Raw genomic sequence first — 19,704 nt, forward strand, 5'->3', positions numbered from 1 at the left:
TCACATTTTTCTCCCTGAGTTGTGCCAATTATGAATATGAAACGCACCGAGAAGGACCCAGAGGCTAGCAGTCCATCTAGCCCACCTGGGTACTCCAGCTCTGAGGTACTGACAACCACTCCATGCTGCACAAACACAGCTTCTATTTCCCAGGTTTTCAAAAAGCAGAAGTGTGGCAGGCTCTGGGAGAGGTAAGGACCTCTTCTGGGTTCCCTATCCCCCAGATCCACCACCTGTCCCTTGTTATCTGATGCATGGACAGGTGCTTCTTCTAGGAGCCCCCAGAGACTGGGCTGTTCCCCCAGGGACCTTCTCTAGTTAACGCGTGCAGACCACCTGGGACTCTGGTAAAATACAGGTTTGCGTTCAGCAGGCTGGGGAAGAGGGCCAAGGTTCTGCATTTCTAACAAGCTCCCAGACGATGCTGAAGATGATGGTCCCCAAATCTGTCTGAGTGATAAAGCCTAGAGCAGTGGTGCTCCAACTGGGCTTCACACTGGAGCTTTTAAAAAACACCAATGCCACAAAAATTCTGATTTAGGAGGTTAAAGGTGTGGTCTGAGCACTGGGGTTTTTTAAATTTCCTTTTTTTTTTTTTGGTTTTAAAGTGCAGCCAAAGCTGAGAACCCCTGCTCTAAAAGACAGAGTTGCCTTCGAACAGGGGGAAGATGATCGGCTAGAAGGAGCTGATCTGAACTTCCACTTGCTCATTTGTCCCCAGAGGTCATTTGCTGCTTCTGGCTTTTTTTGTGCCTGAATAATAATAACAGCAGCAAACACTTACCGTGGCCTCACTCAGTACTTCATGTGTCTGCATTCATCCAATCCTCACTAGAACCCTATGAGGTAAGTGCTAGTATTATCTTCATTTTACAGCAGAGGAAACTGAGGCACAGAGAAGGTAAGAAGTTTTCCCAAGTCGCACAGCTGGCAGGTGGTAGCTCTGGGATTCCAGCCGAGGACGGCTGGTCCCAGGCTCCATGCTCTGGCCACTTCTAGGCTGTGTGGCCTCAGATTTTCCCCTTTCTCTCAGAATTCTTCCTCAAACACTAGGACGGGTTGTGAGGCCTGGGTCCAAGCCAACACTGCGCCTGCCCAGCTCTCAAAGCCAAGCTGTACACTGGCTGGACGTCATTATATCCATGGCTATGTCTGTAGATACCCTGTAGAGAACATGCTGGAGACAGAACAGACAGAGCAGTCTCTCCAGTATCCAAAACGACTGCCAGAACTGTATGTCGGCCTTTGTGGCTTTAAAACTCATATTTAAGACGAAGAGAAGGAAACATTGCAACAGGCCATTTTAGGCACCACCAGAGTCTGTCTGGGCATCACATCCCTGCGGCATGTTCCAGATTGGCCAGCTTCGTTCCAGGGCTGCCCGACAGCTGCCAAGGCTGGGACAAGGACAAGCAGGCAGTGTCTCTCCAGCATGGTCATGGTCATGTAGATATTGAACAGTGGAAGATCAGCTGGAGACTCTGGAGCTGCCAACATTTCTAGAATTCAGGAGCGATGGAGGAGCTCAGTTTTCATGAACCTTGGTTTGCCCGTCGTAACCAGAAGGGCATGGACAGGGCGACCGCAGCAGGCACAACGCTTCAGTCTCTTGATAGTCAGTGCGTCCTCTCCCCTTTGCTCGTTTTTGACTGAAAGGAACGGTGGAGCCAGCTGTTACTCTGTGTACCATCTCTCCTGTGCCTTTGCTCCATCAGGATGGCAAAGGCCATGCACACACATGAGCACACAGGTATGCACATACTCCCGCGGGCACACGCTGAATCTCGGTAAATGGTCCATCTCTACACCCCTGCAGCACTGTGCACTGAACTCACATAGGACGTCATTTTGTAATGGTCAGTTTACTGGCCTGACACTTCTATGGGAACATGAACTAACAGAGGGCAAGGATGCCTTTGTCTCAAGAGCCCAGGCAGGCATCTAGCACAATGCTATGCACACAGTAGGCTTTATGAGTTGCATTGTGTCACTCTCTCCCAAATTCATATGTTAAAGTCACGGCCCCAGAACCTCAGAACGTGACCTTATTTGGGAATAGGGTCATTACGGATGTAATTAGTTAAGATGAGGTCACACTGGGGTAAGTGGGTCCCTAATCTGATGTGACTGGTGTCTGTATAAAAAAAAAAAAAGGGAGATCTGGACACAAACACACTGGGACAACACCATGTGAACACAAAGGCAGACACCGAGGTCATGCTTCCACAAGCCAAGGAATGCCAAAGGTCACCAGCAAACCACCGGAAGCTAGGTGAGAGGATGCAACAGGTCCTTCCTCAGGGCCCTAAGACAAGACAAACCCTGCCAACGCCCTGATCTTGGCCTTCTGGCCTCCAGAGCTGTGAGACAGTACATGTCTGTTACTGAAGCCGCCCAAGGTGTGGCCCTTTGTTACAGGGGCCCTAGGAAACGAACACAGTAGGTGTGCAATAAGTCAGGGAGGGGAAGAGGGTGCAACAGAATTTCCATTCCATTTCGTTCCACGCCTATTTACTGAGCTCCTACTTGTGCTGCCTGCTATGGAAAGAGGAGGGAGGAGGGAAGAGAGGAAGGAACTGAAGAAACAGGGCAGAATGAGGGCTAAGCGTCGAGGGAGGGGGATCTGGCCTCAGCAGCCCCTCTCTCCCGCCCAGTTCCGTGACTTCCTTCAAGGATCCAGCCCTCCCCATCCCTGTCACATGCTAGTCTCCAGAAAGAATCTAGGAAGTCAAAGGGTCATTCCTTCCACGGTACTGGCACTTACACTTCCAGAAGGATGTTGTAGAGGGAGCATCGGGCCTCGGCCTGGGGCAGAGACCGCGCTCATCACACCAGGGACCTCCCTGCGTCCCAGGAAACCTCCTGCCTTGATGGGCAGCTGCCTCGGTGCCTCCAAGGGTTCTAAGCTCTGGTCACTTCTTCAGCATGAATGTCCACTAGGGCAGCGACAAGCCACATGCAGCTGCTAAGCACGTGACATATGGCCAGTCTGACTAGAGATGCGCTGTGTCAAATACGCATCAGATTTCAAGGACTTAGTATAAACAAAAGAAAGGAAAACATCTTAATAATGTTTTATTGATTACATGTAAAAATGATCGTATTTTAGATATATTGGATTAAATAAAATATACTATTTAAATAGGTTTTACCTATTTTCTTGTTTACTTTCTAAAAGGTGGCTGCTAGGAAATTTCAAATTACACGTGTGAGTCATATTTTATTGTGAGTAGGCAGCACTGTTTTAGAAGGACACACTTTAACCTAAGACTGGAGGGGGTAAAAAACCAGGGAGAACTTCCTGAAGGTTTCATCTGAGCTAAAAAAAAAAAAAGCCAGAATTTACTGAGCATCTCATCATGTGCCTGAAACTTTCTATATATTTTCTAATTTAATCCTTGACTGAACTGTTGGTACTTTATTCCTACTTTACAAACAAGGTTTCCAACGCTGGGAAAGGTTCAACTATTTGCCCCAGATTTCACAATAATTAGCGGAAGATTGTGGGGAGCGGGGGGTAGAAATCCTTCTTCCCATCAGACCCACAGGCCAACTCACCAGAGGGAAGGGATGGATGGCCCACCCCTGCCCAGGTCTCTCCTATAGAGAATTTGAGAACAAGCCGGGGCTTTGTTTCAACTCTATCCATGCTGAGCTCCTTAAGTTGTGTAATTTACAAAAAAAATCAAATTATGTCAAGGCCTCTTATAATTGAGGGTAATTTAGGAAATAACTTCCGAAAACGGCAGATTTTACAGCTGTGTTACCATTCGGAAATCGCCGAGGTCGCTTTGTCACTCGAATGACCTTCTCTAGATGAAACACACCAGATTAGAGTCACACAGACTGACGCAGAAGAACCCCATTAGGGCACTGAGTCTGCTCCCCAGATCTGAATACATCGGGTCAAATTAGGCTTCCCAAAACAGAACAGCTGCCTATAAAGACAGCCTGAATGAACGTGGATGGCATCATGTTAGCATGGCCCAGAGGTGGGTCTTACTTAACAACCATTATTCGGGCACTTAGCTAGGTACTGGGGGTATGACAAACGCAACCACAGGAGACCTTTAAATGTAACAGCTGTATATGCCCATTTCCCAGGATGTGGGCTGAGTCTGTGCCTGCACGCGTGTGCGCGCACGCACACACACACACACACACCCTCACACAGAGGCACTCATGGCCTTTATAAATAAGCGCACCAAGCTTACCAATAACAGGGTCTACCAGACAGAAAACATAAGTCAAAAATTTTAGGAAGCGCTCACAATGAATAGCTAGTAGCTTCCAGGCAAGAGGAAATCATCTATCTTATTATTATTCAACAAAATTCCAAGTGTGCATCTGCGAAATATCTGAGCCTATAGTACAGGGGCACAGCCTGGCCCCAGACCCCCTAAGACAAGTCCCAGGTTACCAATAATGGCTGATTAATGCCACCTCTGCCCTTGGCACTGTCCTAGGTGCTTTTTATACATGATGTAGAATCTCACAAACCCGCAACACTGGTATCTCGCTCCTACCTTAGAGAAGAAAAAGAAAGCTTGGGGAGGTTAAAGACTCACCCCAGGTCTGGGATCTTCCAGTTCCTTCAAGCATCCAGCCCTCTCCCCTGACCCAAATTGTGTCTGACTCAACTCTCCATCTGCCCTGGCTTGACTGGAAATCCGACCAGGGTACCTTCCCTAGTTTAAGGATAACTAAGCCACTGGCCAAGGTAAAAGAGGCGGCCCACTGTCCTTGGTTTTTGCAATGAGCTTCGCTCGTCTATTGTAATTCACAATTAATAATGAAGCATTCTCCCAAGTGCTGTGTGTAAGATCAAGTGAATGTAATATTTCATCTTTGTCAGCCAGCTGCCGTTCTGCTAGGCAGACAGTAAGTAATATCTTTGCATAAGGAGCCAGTCCACAACTAAATCAATTAATCCCTCTTCGGCTGGTAGACAGCTGTTGGGTCAAAGCAAGATAATTAGACGGACTCATCATTTACCAGGTGGTTGGTAATGAGGGGATTAATTGACCAGAGTTGGGGGCTAGACAATGTCTGCTCTTCCTTGCCTTCCCCAGTGTATACAACCATTCGGCATCATTTTTCCCAAACAACAATTCGAAAGGCAGAGAGCCCTCTCTCCCCTTCATCAGATTGTTGCTGATCCTTCAGAAGCGCCCATCGGATGCCTGGCCTGGAACGCATCTGGGTCCTGCTTCTTACAGGATCAAGAGCAGAGTAGGGCTCAAGGGTCCTTACACAGGTCTCCTCCCGGTACTCTGCCCGGGGGCCGTCTTCTTGGCTTCGTCCACATTATATTGGCTGAGTCTCCAGTGCTCAGGAGGACATCGACCTGCACACCCTCCTGGGGAGCACATGAGGGAACGTGACCTCATCCCAGCAGGTGAGGCCAAGTGCACAAAACTGCCGTGGGGGCTTCACAGAAAGACAGCGGCAATGATGGTGAGCAACCTCAGCGCTCTGAGCTGTTTTTCACACAATGGGTTATGCGTTACATGAGAATCGAGGAGTTTCAGAAATAGAAAGGCCCTCCCAGACCCTCCAACCCAGTGCTCTGGAACTCTGCGGCCCATCAGAGTCACCCAGGGAACTGTGAAAAATACTGACATCCCAGCCCTACCCCCAGACCAACCAATAAAATCAAATTCCCTGGGGTGAGGTCTAGGCATTGACATTTTTTTTCTAGGCTCCCTGAGTGGCCCTAATGTGCAGCTGGGGTTGAGAACCACGGATTTGGTCTGACCCCTTCATTTCATAGAGGAGGACGGTGCAGGGAGGAGGGGACATGACTTGCCTCAAAGAAGCCCCACAGTTCACAAGCGGCTGAGTCAGAAGCAGAAGCCCGTTCGTAAGTTGCACTTCATCTCCCGTGGGCTCCTCAGGAAAACCAATCCCGCCGGCAGGTAAAGACTCAACCCTGCGGAACCGCGGCGAAGCCGGACCCACCTGGTACCAACCTCTCTTCCTGCCTCCTCTCCGACCAGCACCAAACGCGCCCCTTCACTCCAGCTACAGCCTCCTCACTATTCTATCACTGTGTCACAGGCTGTCTCCACCGTGGTCCTTCCTCCCCTCTGTGAGGCTGTTCTCTCTCCTCTGCCAGCTGAAGTCCAATGTGCCTTCAAAGGCCTGGCTCAAATGCCACCTCCTCTGTAAAGCCTCCCACTGAGCCTTCCACCTCAAAGGGTTAACTACTCGCTACTGGATCTCCCATAACTTTGTCAAAAGCCTCCATCACGTAGCACTTATCATGTTCTATTACCTACGGACCTCTCTTCCCCATGTCTTTTGCCTTGGCTTATCCTACAAATGTCTGCAGGAGAAACAAATCTGGGCAAGTGTTGCTGAGAAAGCTCTTTTGGTAGGTGCTAGGAGAGTTCCCTGCCCCTCCTTGGACAAGTCAAGTTTTTATCAATCTAGAACATTCACCCGAATCAATGATCTCGGCTTCCCAATGTCACCAATGAGTGCTGTACCATAGCAGAGTTCTTGCGGGGGACTCCTATTTAGCTTGACTACAGACAGCAGACAAAGGCCCCTCCAAACATCAGGTTCTGTTTATTGGACAACTACTGTGCATTCCATACCACTCCATGAGCCTTGGCTTTGGGAACTTTCCAACTACCCTGAGCACATCCCAGGTCTCAGCTTGAATCGCTGGGAAAGAGAACCTCAGAGAAGCATTTTTTCCACCCGGGAAAGATAAAGTGATCAGCTCTCCTCCTCCTACAATCTTGCCAGGTCAGACAGATGCAGCCCGATCATTGAGGAGCTGTGTGATCTTGATAAATTGCTCAGCCTTTCTGAGCCTCAGATAACTTATGAAAAATGGGGTTATCAGAGACTTTCAAAGTTGTTTGTTAAGATTCAATGAGATATGTGTGAAAAACACCTAAAATAGTCACGGACATGTATTATTCATTCAAAGACTAATACCTTTCTCTCTCTCTTCTTTTCTTTCCTCCCTACCTTCCTTCTTTCCCTCACTCCCTCTCTCCACCCTTCCCACCCCTCCAGAGCCTACCTTATGGAGAAGTAAACTTATTTTAACATATTGAAGATTGGACCGATAAGGATCCAATTTTATTATTATAATCATAAAATATTGACCGGTCCTCAGAGACCCCCTTAGGAATGACTGCAGACCATGGGATCGAGGACAGCCCATGCAAGCTTCTTGGACTCGGTGCTTACGATTTCTTGGTCAGCCCCTGGGCTGTGCATCTGTCTTCTCAGAACGTGGTAATCACAGAGCAAGTAGGAGAGCTAAAGAAAGAAGCAGGCAGGGTAGGGCTGAACCACATGAGTGATGCTGTGAAGACTTCAGGGAACCCGCGAAAAGACCAGGAGGTGGGCGAGGCAGAAGGACAAGCTGTCTCGCCCTCGCTGGCATTTAGGGGCAATTATGACCTATTAATGGCTGACATCGTCGCTCTGCCCTGGGAGTCAGCTGAGCCAGGGCAGCCCACAGATGTGCTCGGCCCACAAATATGCAGTTGGCAACTCCTGAACTTTCAGTGACTTGACGCCAGCTGATCTGATCGGCAATTACGTTTTATTTTGGGGCCACGGAGACAGCCGAGAACCAGGAAAATTATAAGACATCAGACTGCAGTTTTTCTAAGAATATCAACTACAAACTTTTTTAACCAATTGTTGTTTTAATGGTTAGAGGTTTACAAGGCACTAAAACAAAAAACCTTGGACACTAAAATCAGATTATAGCCAATTTTCCCAAGGGTTTTAAGCCTTGGTCCAATGAAAATCTGGGTGTGATTTTTCTTGGAGCGGGGAGGGGAGATGGGGTAATTTTTGCCAAGAGAATTTTGCTGGCGACAATGAGTACAGCATAGAGATAAATGGATTTGTAGTTTGTCCTGGGTTTGAATCTTTACTCTGCTTAGTAGCTGTGTGACCTTGAGCGAGTCGTAAAACCTCTGCCTCAGTTCTCCCATGTATAAAATGGGGGTGTAATGCCTACCTTGGGGCTTGTTATGAGCATTCGGTCTACAGCAGCGGTCCCCCACCTTTTTGGCACCAGGGACCAGTGCTCCTGTGAGAATCTAATGCCTGATGATCACGAGGGGCTGATGCCAGCGCTGGGGAGCGGCTGCAAATACTGATGAAGCTTCGCTCTCTGGCCTGCCACTCACCTCCTGCTGTGCAGCCCAGTTCCTGCTAGGCCACAGATTAGCGCCGGTCCATGGCCCAGGGACTGGGGACCCAAGTCTACAGCACCAGTACATGGTAACGAGAAGGTGCCCTTCTTGCCATAACGTTGATTTTCTTATCTGAAATAAATGGTTCCTGTTTTCACCATCATATATCGAACCCAAATAACCAGTTGGCCTCAGTAGGGCAAATGGCATCTCCAGGAGCAGTTTGGTTTCTAGCAATTACAGGAGTTTGTCATTTGCCTCTGTGATAACATCAGTCCAGGCTTAGCAGCTTCAAAAGCTTGGCTGCAGCCAAGCCCGATCAGGTGTAAAGTTTCTAAGTGTCTCATGGACACAAAACCTAACTAAACTCAGCAGGAGTGCTCACTTCTTTCTTCCCTCTTAATGCTCCAGCCCACGGCAGCCTAAATGATCACCAAGACAGTTTCTCGGAGAAGCACTACTGACTGAGCTTGCGTGGGAATGGAACATAATTGCAGCTTGTAAAGGAAACCAGCCTAAGAAAAAACAACCCAGGACAACATCCCGAGGAAACAGGGAGATCTTCCTGCAGGAACATTTTCCTGGATGCCAGCGAAAGGGGTCAGACAGCTTTTGCCCACGACATTCTTGACAGAGGGCAGTGACTCAGCCACCTACGCCCTCACAAATGGCTCCCAGCGCTGCCTCTCCAGCCCCATCTTCCCTCCCAAGTCCTAGGCTACTGCTAAATGAGCATCTCACCCAGATGGTGCTCATAACACAGTTGGAAGTTAGAGCTGACATGACCTCTACCCAGAAAGGTTCTCTCCTTTGATTCATTTACAAATGGACCAAGCGGAGTCTCACTTGCCAATCAACTCACTCATGTCGACCCTGGAACCAGACATGGAAGGCTAATCGCACCAGCCCTGCTCACCCTTTTGTGCTCAGCACCTGGCACTGAGCTGCATCCAGCAGGCACTCGTAATAACAGATAAAGGAGTAAATGAGTGAATGAATCTGAGAATAAAACACCATAGGAGGCACCAAGGAGTGCACATCTTCTCATGCAACCCTGCAAGGGAAAGCAGCCTCCACAGGGTCAAGTATCTCGCCCACGCTCACATAGCTGGTAAATGAGGAAACCAGGCTTCGCACCCCATCTGACGCTAAAGTCAAGGCTTCCGATTTTGAAGCCATTCTCATGACCACGATAATGACGAATCATGTTTACACAGCCTGTGACACATCTGAGTTATTTCATCCTCCCAACATTCTGGAGATGGGAAAACTAACCCCTCAAGAGGACTCATCATATAGTCAAGGTTGCACAACCAGTTGGAGATAAAGTAGGAATCTGAACCTCGGCTTTCATTTTTCATTCACAGATATTTGGGGGGGGGCACCCGCTACAGGCCGGGCCCTGTGTTAGGGTTGGGGTGAACAGCACACACACAGTACTGAGGTCTGAAAGCTCAGGCCGGAGGGGCATGTACTTTAGAAGTAGGCTCTTCCCGTGATACCACACGCTGCCCATCGAACTTCCTCAGAAAAGCAGTCGTGCTTCGACGAGTTTGTTTTTGAAGGGGAAAATGACACGAGAACAGAGAATGTCAACAAGAAGATGGCATCTCAGTACCACGTGTTACTTTCTACATGGCTGACCAGAAATCCTACCTTTGGTCGAAGTTTCTTCTACCTCTTCCTGAGGACAGCGTGCGAACCAGTTGGAAGACTTGCCTTTTAGAATCAGACTATTTGGCCTCCAAGCGAAACCCCAATATCAAATTCCCTGCTGGCTCACAGTATAGAAAGCTTCTGGCAATCTGAGTTTGCAGTTAGCTAGTTCATCTGGCCCAGCCACACTGGAGGGCCAAAGTGGAAGGGCCGACAGGGGAGTGAATTAACCTGGTGAGGCCACCCATGATGCACAAAAACAGGAGTCTGTTTTTCCAGAAGGGAGTGAGAGGGAGAGACAGGGAAGAGTTGTGGGATCAGAACGTTCTCAGGCTCGTCCCTTGACAAGACGTCTGGGAATTCAGCACCTTTTGAGAACCAAGCAACAGCTTCCTCCACTACGTTGTACCCTGGTCCATAGACATACTATCAAATAAGAATTTGATAGAAAATAAAGCTCAAAACTATAGCCAAAGAAATGAATCCCCACCCCCCACCTTTCTCAATAGCTATCAAAAGTCAGTGGGCAGGCCACTAATTGTTCACTCACCAGTTCTCTGCGTTGAGTGCTAATTAATGTTCCCACAAAAGGCCCAGCCTTGGCATCTACACATCAAGACCCACGGGGACCAAGCCTCCCTCTGCTCCAAGATTCCCACAGAGGGCATTTTTCCTTGTTCGGAGCTTACTTTGATAATCAAGTCCGATCTACCATGACAGTCACACAAGGGCATCTTGCCAAAATGGTGCGGCGAGGTGGGACTCCTAGGGCATCGCTGGCCTTTAATAATCGGATGTGGGCACTGGGTGGCAAGGATCGCCCACACATGAGCCTTCTTTGGGGGTGACTGTGCAGCCCATCAGCTCTGCAGTTTCAGAGTCCCATCCCAGGGACCCAGCACCTGGGCAGGACTGAAAGCTCAGGCCAGCACTACGCCAAGGCACTTCCGTAATTCTAACCACCACTCGCTAGAATTTCAGAGCCATTACACAGAGAAAGAGGGATCAAGAAAGGAACCACTGAAGGTAAAATGCCAGGCAGTGCGAGGAAGTTTCAAATCCCCAAAGAACAGAATTTTGGAGTTGTTTATTCCCACCCCCCGCAAAAAAAACTGATGCATGGCGTTTCGAAGGGCTTACCTGGGTCGGGTTGTAGAGCTCCTGCAGGGGGCTTCGAGACCCCTTCCGGCAGCAGATGTCCACACCGAAGGGGTTCCTCCGCATGACTGAGGAAAGAAAGTGAAGGCTCATCAGACTCAAACAGCAAAGATTTGTTGTCCGACAGAGAAAAAGGCACAGAGGCGGGAAGAAGAACAAGGAGGGAAAGAAAAGAGAGAACCGGCTTCTAGAAGAAGCTGTAGCTTTTTATCTAACAGCGTCTGGGGCCATTCTGTCTTCCCCAACATTCAGGCATCTCTACACCCAGAGGACATAAATAATGCTAAAAATTCTTTCCAGCAAACTTTTGAGAAAACAAGACAGGCATCTAAAACATCAAAACGAAGCTACTTAGAAAAGACAGTGTAAAAGTTATTCTAAGAGAGTGAGTTCGACCAACAGCAGCCTCCTCCCTCAACAATCAGTTCCCACCTTATTCCTGGCCCCCAAGCATCTGGTCTCCCCAGATCAGTGCGGGGCCTTCCCCAAGCAGGCTTTTCCCACTGGGTAAGTCAGCAGTCCGACCTCCCCAAAGCCTCTTGTAAATTAGGCCATTTTTAAAGCAAGTATCAGCTTGAGGCACCAAGGATAAGGGTTTACAGTTCTATACAGGCAGAGGTGGCACTTACCATTCATAAAAGTGGAGGAATTAAGTGAACTTAACCCAAGAGTATTGAAGACACCAAGAACTATTTTTAAATGGGAAAGGAGTCTCTCTTTTTTCATTCTCTGGTTCTCAAAACACCCTCACTCCACGTAGTCCCTCGCACAGTGTCTAACAGTCAGTCGCCTGGTCGATAATTATTTGTTGGAGGGAAGGAGGGACGAAGGGAGGAAGGAGAGAGAGGGTAGAGGGAAGGAAGGAGGAAGGGAAAGAAGGAGGGACAGAAAGAAGAAGCAGGGATGGAAAGAGGGAGAGATGGAGGAGGGAAGACGAATTACCAAGTGGACACGTGCTTTTTCTCAGATCGGGAGGCAATTTTTTCGTGGAGTGACATAGCAGGGGCACGGATAGAACGAGGAAAGCAGATCCTTTCACAAGCCTAGAGGATTCACCCCCTATGTAGTGGCAGTGAAGTCGACAGCAGGACAGTGCCAGGAGCAGACAGCCTGGGTTTGGATCCTGGCTCTACCATACTAGCTGTGTGACCTTAGACAAGTTACCTAACTTTTCTGTGCCTGTTTCTTCACCTGTAAAATGGGGAAGAGAACAGGCCCCAACTCCTTGAAGTTGGTCATAAGGATTAAATGAGTTACTACTACTTGCATAATGCTTAAACTGGGTGCCAACCCCCCACCCCCAAATGTTTGTTATAAATTTCTGAAGCTATTAGAGATTATAAACAAGATTTGCACATAATTTATGATCAAAAAAAAAAAAATCTCTTGCCCAGCCCCCCACCACCTGGAAGGAAGGTGGTAACTTCTTTATTCTTGAGCCACCAGGTGAGCTGATGAGCAGTTACCAGACCTCAGCCAGACTTCGGGATTCTCTGACAGAAAAGCCGCACAGCCAGGGAGAGCGGGCCAGAAAGGAATAAACCTCTGCGAGAGGCCAACTCGAGGTCCAAACGGTGAGGGTCGCCTTTTCCGCAAGTAGCCAATTACTTCTGGAAAGTCTCTAGGGGAACTCACTCCTCATGCAATGCTCTTTTGTCTTGTCACTCTGAGCCACGTGGAAACTTTGAGAGTAAATCATTAATTCCAGCAAACTCAAAGCTGCATTTTTCTCTCTCCTCCTTTACTTCCCAGGGCAGGGTCAGCAAACTTTCCACAGAGGGCCAGACAGTGTTCCGGCTTTGTGCCGTTTGTCGCTTCTCAACTCGGCCACTCAGACAATGCAGAAATGAATGGGTGTGGCTGTGTGCCAATACAACTTCATTTATGGACACAGAAATCTGAATTCCAGGTAATTTTCGCATGTCAGGAAATATTCTTCTTCTGATTTTTTTTTTTTTCCAACTATTTCACAAAAACAGGCGGTGGGCCAGATTTGGCCCACAGGCTGCAGTCTGCTGGCCTCTGCCCTAGACAATGACCCCAAGTCTTCCCGGGGGTCAGCGGTCTGAGCCCCAACACACCCTTTGTGGCCCGCAGCCCTCTCTGGGCAGGAGGCGATCTGCAGGCCACTGTCCACACACAAAAGCCATTAGAATCTGATCTGGCTGACGCGGGGAAACACTGGTTCTTTGTTCATCCACGTTTGCCTCGAGAAGAGGAGGAAAATCCACGTTGTGTTTTTCTTTAATTTATTACTTCATTTTTCATTTCCACCCAAAACGAGGTAAACTGTTAAATGCACGCAAGCTGCCCTCAGCACACAACGACATAGCAACACTTCGGAGGAGAAAAAACAGCCATAAAACTTGTAAAATTATGCCCACGCCATGCAAGATTAAACTCTCCCCATGGCGGCAGACAGGCTCACCGAGACCTGTGGCTGCAGGACCGCCACGGAGAAAACCCTACCATGAAATCCATTAAAAGTCAGCTTTTATGGGGGGCAGTATTATTTAATTGGTTTATTTTTCTAATACGAGGCCTTTAAAATGCTTTGACCGTGTGGGGCCTGCAGTATGGGCCCTTTCCCGAGGCCGTCTGCCCTCGGTGTCTCCTCCAGCCCTGCCCGTGACTTCACTGGGTGCCATGTGAACCAGCTTCGGCACCCCAGGCCACAAAAGCCAAAAAGGCCTTGTGTGCTTTTTATGGGAATGATAACAATCCCACCATTTATGGAGCGCTCACTGTGTGCCAGGCACTCGGTGAAGTATAATCCTTCACACGGTGAAGGAAGTACCTGCATTTTACAGATAACCTCTCTGAGCAACCCCCCCACACCCTGCCCTCCGCCACTTAACTTCAGGAACTTGACCAAGGTCCAGGCCACGCGGGTGGAAAGTTGCCACGCTTAGACTCAAACCTGACTACTGGGCTCTTCATGTCCAATGACAGCAATGAGGACCTACTGTGTGCCTGGGAGATCAAGGAAAAGCTGGCAATTTATGCACTTACGTGTGAGAACACACGTGAGTATATTTGTCTTGTGTGTGTCTTAGGAAAAATGGCATCCGAGGAGGCTGAGCTACCAACAAACACAGACGGTGGCAGCTAACGTTTAGAGAGCTCTCTGGGTGTAATCGGCACAACGGTCCTACCACTACTGTCCCCATTGCACAGGTGGAAACACTGAGGCCAGGTTAGGGAACGAGCCGAGGTCTCATGACTAGTGAGAGGCAAAGACAGGATTCGGACACAGGAAGCGCATGTTCTCAGCCGCCGCACTGGACCAGCGGTAAGTGCCCAGTCCACCAACCTCTTGATAGGTTCCTCCTGGCCTGAGACCTGGTGGGCTGGCCACTTCTAGGTGATTTAAAATGTAATCCAGTGCTACAGGACTCATTGAAATGATGTGAAATGATGGCCAAAGCTATTAGCTAACAGTTATACTCTTTCATTTATTTCTTCGACACATTTTTATCAAGCACCTACTAGACGCCAGGCTTTATGTATGTACAGACCCTCTCCGTCTTATCCATGTCGTTTCTCTGGTGCTTGGCACACAGTGGGTACTCGACGAGGTCTGTGAATGATCTAGGATTTCATGCTTCCTGTATACACACCAGACAGCTTGTTTCCAGCTATATCTGGAGGAAACTGCCAGTAACATCAGACTACTGTTATTTTTTCCTTTGAAAACGAAAGGTCTGATGATCAAAAGCCCTAAGAAAGGAATCCCTGAGGACACTGAACGGTGGCCTTGCACTGTCCACCCACCACAAGATTTATTTACCGATAATATTTGTTTTTTTTTTTCTTTCTAAACTCAAATCGATGAAATTCAAGACCATTTTGGAAGAACAGAATTGGCTCAATTTACGGGATGATTTCTTAGACCCAGGAACAGTTCTGCATATTCCAAGGTACATAAATGAAGCTAAAATGAAAATCAAGCCACTTGTGCTTATTTCACTACGATGACAAGCATGTTGGTTTTCAGTGAATGCCCCACTCCCGGTTAGCTGAGAGCAGGTGACGGAAAGGCAGCTCACGACAGAGGGCTGGAGCCATCTCCTTCTCCGAGTGGCTCCCTGGGAGCCTAACCGTGGAAGGGAGCGGCTGGATTATTAACTCAGGTCTAAAGACATAAAAGTGAAATGCTGTGGAACTTGCCTTTGAATGTGTTTCATAAAACCAAGGGCTCTTGGAATTCTGAGGGATTATCATCCAATTCCTTCAATTCACAAAAGAAACTCAGGATCTTAGGCACTTGCCCAGGGTGGCTGGTAGCAGAGCCAGGGCTGGAATTTGGGCCTTATAAGATACAGCGATAGTTATAATAATCATCACGAGAACTACCCATTTACTGAGGATGGACCGTGTTCCTGAGATGCCCGATACAATGCTAAGCCTTTTTTTCACACTGCTTCATTTAATTCTCATAAAAACCCTGTTAAAATTAATAACGATAATAATAATATCATTTATTTCCATTTTACAATCGAGGAAACAGAAGTCCAGAGAGGTTAAGTAACTTGTCCCAAATCACAGAGCCAGCAAATGACAGTGCATGCAGCAGATTCAAACCTAGGCCTATCTGTTTCTAGAACCAGCGGTCTTTATCACCTGATCATGCTATCGGCATGCCAAAGGCAGTAAAAGTTGCTTTTACAATTCACACTCCAGCCACAAAAATCAGTGCTCTGCTTCCCTCCACATTGAAAGCACCTCCATGCTAAATCACCCCGTCCAAATGGGTCTCCGCTCCTTGCACTGGCAGAACAGCTCTATCGACCAGCTGACTTCGGACACTTCCCAAATGTCTGGGCACGAGCCCTCCCTTTCCCCATGCTCTGAGAGTCCAGGGCCGCAGTGCAATTACAGAGACAGTTTCTCCAAATGCACGAATTCATGCTGGTGCCTCAGTGCAGCCCAGCCCAGCCCATCTGTCAAAAGGATGTTGAGATGGGACAGCGTCTGAGTCAACCTCATCAAGTTAGAAGGGTGAGTGACACCCAGCCCCCTCAGAGGGAACCATTCCGTAAGGACAGGCCATTCTGTTTTGTAGCTGTGGGACCCACAGCCTGCCCTGAAAGGCACTGCGTCACAGCTCTCCCCAATCCCCTTTGGAGGTCACCCTACTGAAACCAGAGTAACCAACCATCCTGGTTTGCCTGGGACTGAGGACACTCCCAGGATTGGAGACTTTTGGTGCCAAAACCAAAAAAGTCACCGGCAAATGGAGAGAAGTGGGTCGCCCGGCAGAGCCCTTTGGAAGGAGAAGGTCGAGGAGCTAAAGTCAATCAGGACTGGATTCAAGTCCTAGTTTCACTATTAAGTAGCCTTGAGACATTGGATCAATGTCCTAATCGCTGAAACTCAACTATAATATGCAGTAAAAATGCCTATATCCTAAGGTGGTTATGGAGATTAAATGAAAATGTGAAATAGCCTAGTACATGGCACCCAAAACCATCCATGTGGGAAGTCGCAGTCTTGGATCCTACCCCTAGCTCTGCCACCAAAGAGCCTCACCTTGAACAAGGTCTCCCTGGGCCTCACACTTCTCCTCGGTCAGGTAAAGAGGTAAAACCAGGTGATCCCTAAGTCCCTTCCAACTCGAAATTCCTCATTTCTAAGTAGAGGGCAGCAGGACATCCCTGGAGAACTATAGGTTAAAATAGCGGGGGTGGGTCGCAGTTAAGCAGTAATGGGGGCAGAAAGGATAGAACAATAGGGTCAGGAGAGCCTGGGACAGAAAAAGTAAAATCTTAGCTGGGAAGCAGGTATCCCATGCATTTCTTCCCAGTTTATGATCCTCTACCAAAGACTAGCATACTGGTCGGATGGCAAGGCTCTTCATATAGAAAAATGCCCCAAAATAATAATAATAATAAATATGGGGACACCCCCTCAAAAAAAGTCTTATAAGATACAGAGCTGGTGGTGTCTAGCTCTGGGGGAGCATGGACCACAGGAGCAGTTCTTGGAACAAAACCCTCTTGTCTCAGCCACCCAGTGCTCAGGCCTGGAATTCCACCGGAGGGGATCAGGGCTCCAAGGTCTCAGAGTGGAGAGAAGCCCACCCTCTCCCTGAAGTGCCCACGCCTCTCCTTCAGGGATTTACTCCTGTTCTTTGGAGGTCAGCATTGCCCTAAGGGCCACCACTCTCCTCTAAAATGCCAAGTAAGAAGATCTCTTTGAGTCACTCGCTATCACTAGAACCTGAATTACTGGTTTTGGGTCTGTCTCTGGAAGGAATACTCAGACCTGGAGGAAGGAGGAAGAGGAGAGCCGAATGAAGGGAAGGGTGGGGAGGGGAGGGAGAGAGCCCCAAGCCCCAAGGGTCCCTCCCATCACAATCTGGCTCAGAATTGGCTCCGTCCTAAGCAGTCATCTCGGGCACTCTGAACCAGTGTGCGCGCGGTATGTTTACATGTCCGGATAAGCCCAGCTTTTAATTTTCCTTGTTTGCTCCTGCCCAGAAAAGAATTAAGAATCAAAACCCATGTTTGAAGTCTGAAGGGTTCTTATCCCCCATCTGACCACTCCCATTCGTTTTCTGAGGAGAAAACTGGGCCCAGTGAGGGGACGGAATGGCCAGAGGGCGAGGAGAGCAGGGGCCCGGACTCTCCTGGGCTGGCTCAGACCTCCAACTCTATGATCTGGCAGCCGCACCCCACGCCTGTTTTGTGTGCCCCTCTCTACCTGCCCTCTGCCTAAGTGCTACGTTTGTGTCAAAGGAATGAAATAAAACAACAGATCAAGTGACCGGAGGGTTTAACCAAAAGATGTTTTTTCTGCCAAAGGGTATCAAGGCCAAAAGCACTTACTCACAGCAAAAGAACAAAGGACTTAGCATGTTCTTTCCTCCCAGACTTCCTCGAAATTAGGCCTTCTTAGTCAAAGGAGTTAAAACGAACAAAAACATAAACAAAATAAACGATACATTCTTGTGGAACCCTAGAGCCTTAAAGGAGTTCTATAACACTCTAGTGTCTCTCCCTTATTCCTCACGACCACCTGGTGGTAGGTGGTATCACGCCCATTTTAAAGACAAGGAAACTGAGGCTCAGAGAGGTTGAAGAAGGCACCCGATGACCCAGCTAGGGAGTGGGAGACCTGCGATCCAAACCCCACATGCTTTCCCCCACTCCTCTGAGAGGAGCCGTGTTACATCTTATAGATGTTCAGAACTGGAAGAGGCCAAACGAAAAGGCGATCCTGAAGGTTGGCCCAGCGTTCTCCCACTAACCGGGGCCTTGGGGCGCTTTATAGACATCTGGCACCCTCGTGTTCACAGGTGACCTTTCAGGAGCCCCCAAACACTGAGGTAGGAGCCCCGATCAGCCTAAGTTTTCATTAATACTATTGTCAAACTTCAATTTTCCAACTTCCTATTTCCTTTCTGCTCGCAGAGCCATTCAAAACCACTTCCAGATCTGTTTCCTTATTGAAGCCCCTACAAGCAACCACTAAAGCATACGGAGGGATTTGGGGTTTTATTTCATTTGGGAATAATCTGAACTTTTATTAGAGCTAATTCCCATGTCAGTCTCTCCACCTACTGTAAATTCTTCAAAGCTCTTCATGACCAGCCTGGGGAGGCGGTTGCAGAATTAAAGTGAATTGAACTTTTGGCGGATGAAGGTCAAGGTATAAATCTGAGGTGAATGCACTTGGTATAACTCGGGAAGAGAAAAGACACAGCTTCATCTAAAATCCAGGAGATTTATCGTCATAGAAACCTGCCACAGAGGGACTTTGATAGTCAGCTTTGAAGAATATACTGTATACATTACATTTACCTGCCGGGAGAAGACTGACCATCAAATATACTCACCAAAACGAATGGCCTTTGCAGTCAACCCACCCCTTTTTTTTTAGATGATTCTGGCCCATATGCAAAAACGGGCCCAGAACAGAGAGTTATAGCAACTTCCAAAAAGCACGAGGTCCCTGTTCATGTGCAAGCCAGCTGTCAATTAGACAGGTTAGTACAGAATCAGATGCATCTAAGACAAGAAGGGGCTTTAGAGACCATCTGGTCCAATTACTTCCACACAAGCCAAAAACACAAAACTCATTTTTCTATGCCATTTTATATACCTCAATCCAATGGAACTCACTTCGCCCCCGAGCCCCACATTATAGGTGGAGAAATGGATGTCCAGGAGTGTTAAGTGGTTTATTTAAGGTCTCACTGCTAGTTAGAAACAGAGGTGCAGCAGAAAGAGGGTCTCCTGACTCCTGTCCTTGTCCCTTTGTCCTCTGCACCCCATTTACACATAAATATACATAATGAATCTGGAACAAAGGTTTTGTGAAACAGTTCTTATCCTTACTACGTGTGATGGACTGATATTGATATTTTCTATTCTCTTCTATTTTTTTAACACTAGTCACAATTCATTAAATTGATTTTACAACCCACCAATGGGCCCTGATGTATGGCTTAAAAAACTCTGACTTAGATATCTTGAAAGAATCAAGTCAAAGATAAAAGTGTGAGTTCAATTTGAGGTTGTTTATAAGCTGAATACATTAAACACTGATAAAGAGAACTCATGAGTTCTTGAAATGTCTCTCCCTAATAAATGTTCTCTATCGTAGTAAATGCCACCACTATGCACTTAGCTGGCAGACCCAACACCTAGGAGTCATTCTGGATTCCCTCTCCTTCATCTGCTACACTCCACCCATCAGCACATCTCGGCCC

General features: G+C 48.0%; 1 protein-coding gene across 3 annotated transcripts in view; it reads right to left on the reverse strand.

Annotated features, from left to right (window-relative positions):
- The window catches only part of CHST11 (carbohydrate sulfotransferase 11), a 249,962-nt gene that overhangs the window by 124,527 nt on the left and 105,731 nt on the right, over positions 1-19,704 (reverse strand). For all 3 annotated transcript variants that reach the window (XM_039877907.1, XM_039877906.1, XM_039877908.1), the window contains exon 2: positions 10,971-11,056. In XM_039877907.1, the coding sequence (XP_039733841.1) occupies positions 10,971-11,056 (86 nt within the window). The remainder of the gene's footprint in view (positions 1-10,970; positions 11,057-19,704) is intronic.

Source organism: Pteropus medius, unplaced genomic scaffold (genome assembly GCF_902729225.1).
Source record: "Pteropus medius unplaced genomic scaffold, Ma_sr-lr_union100, whole genome shotgun sequence".
NCBI classification, from domain to species: domain Eukaryota; kingdom Metazoa; phylum Chordata; class Mammalia; order Chiroptera; family Pteropodidae; genus Pteropus; species Pteropus medius.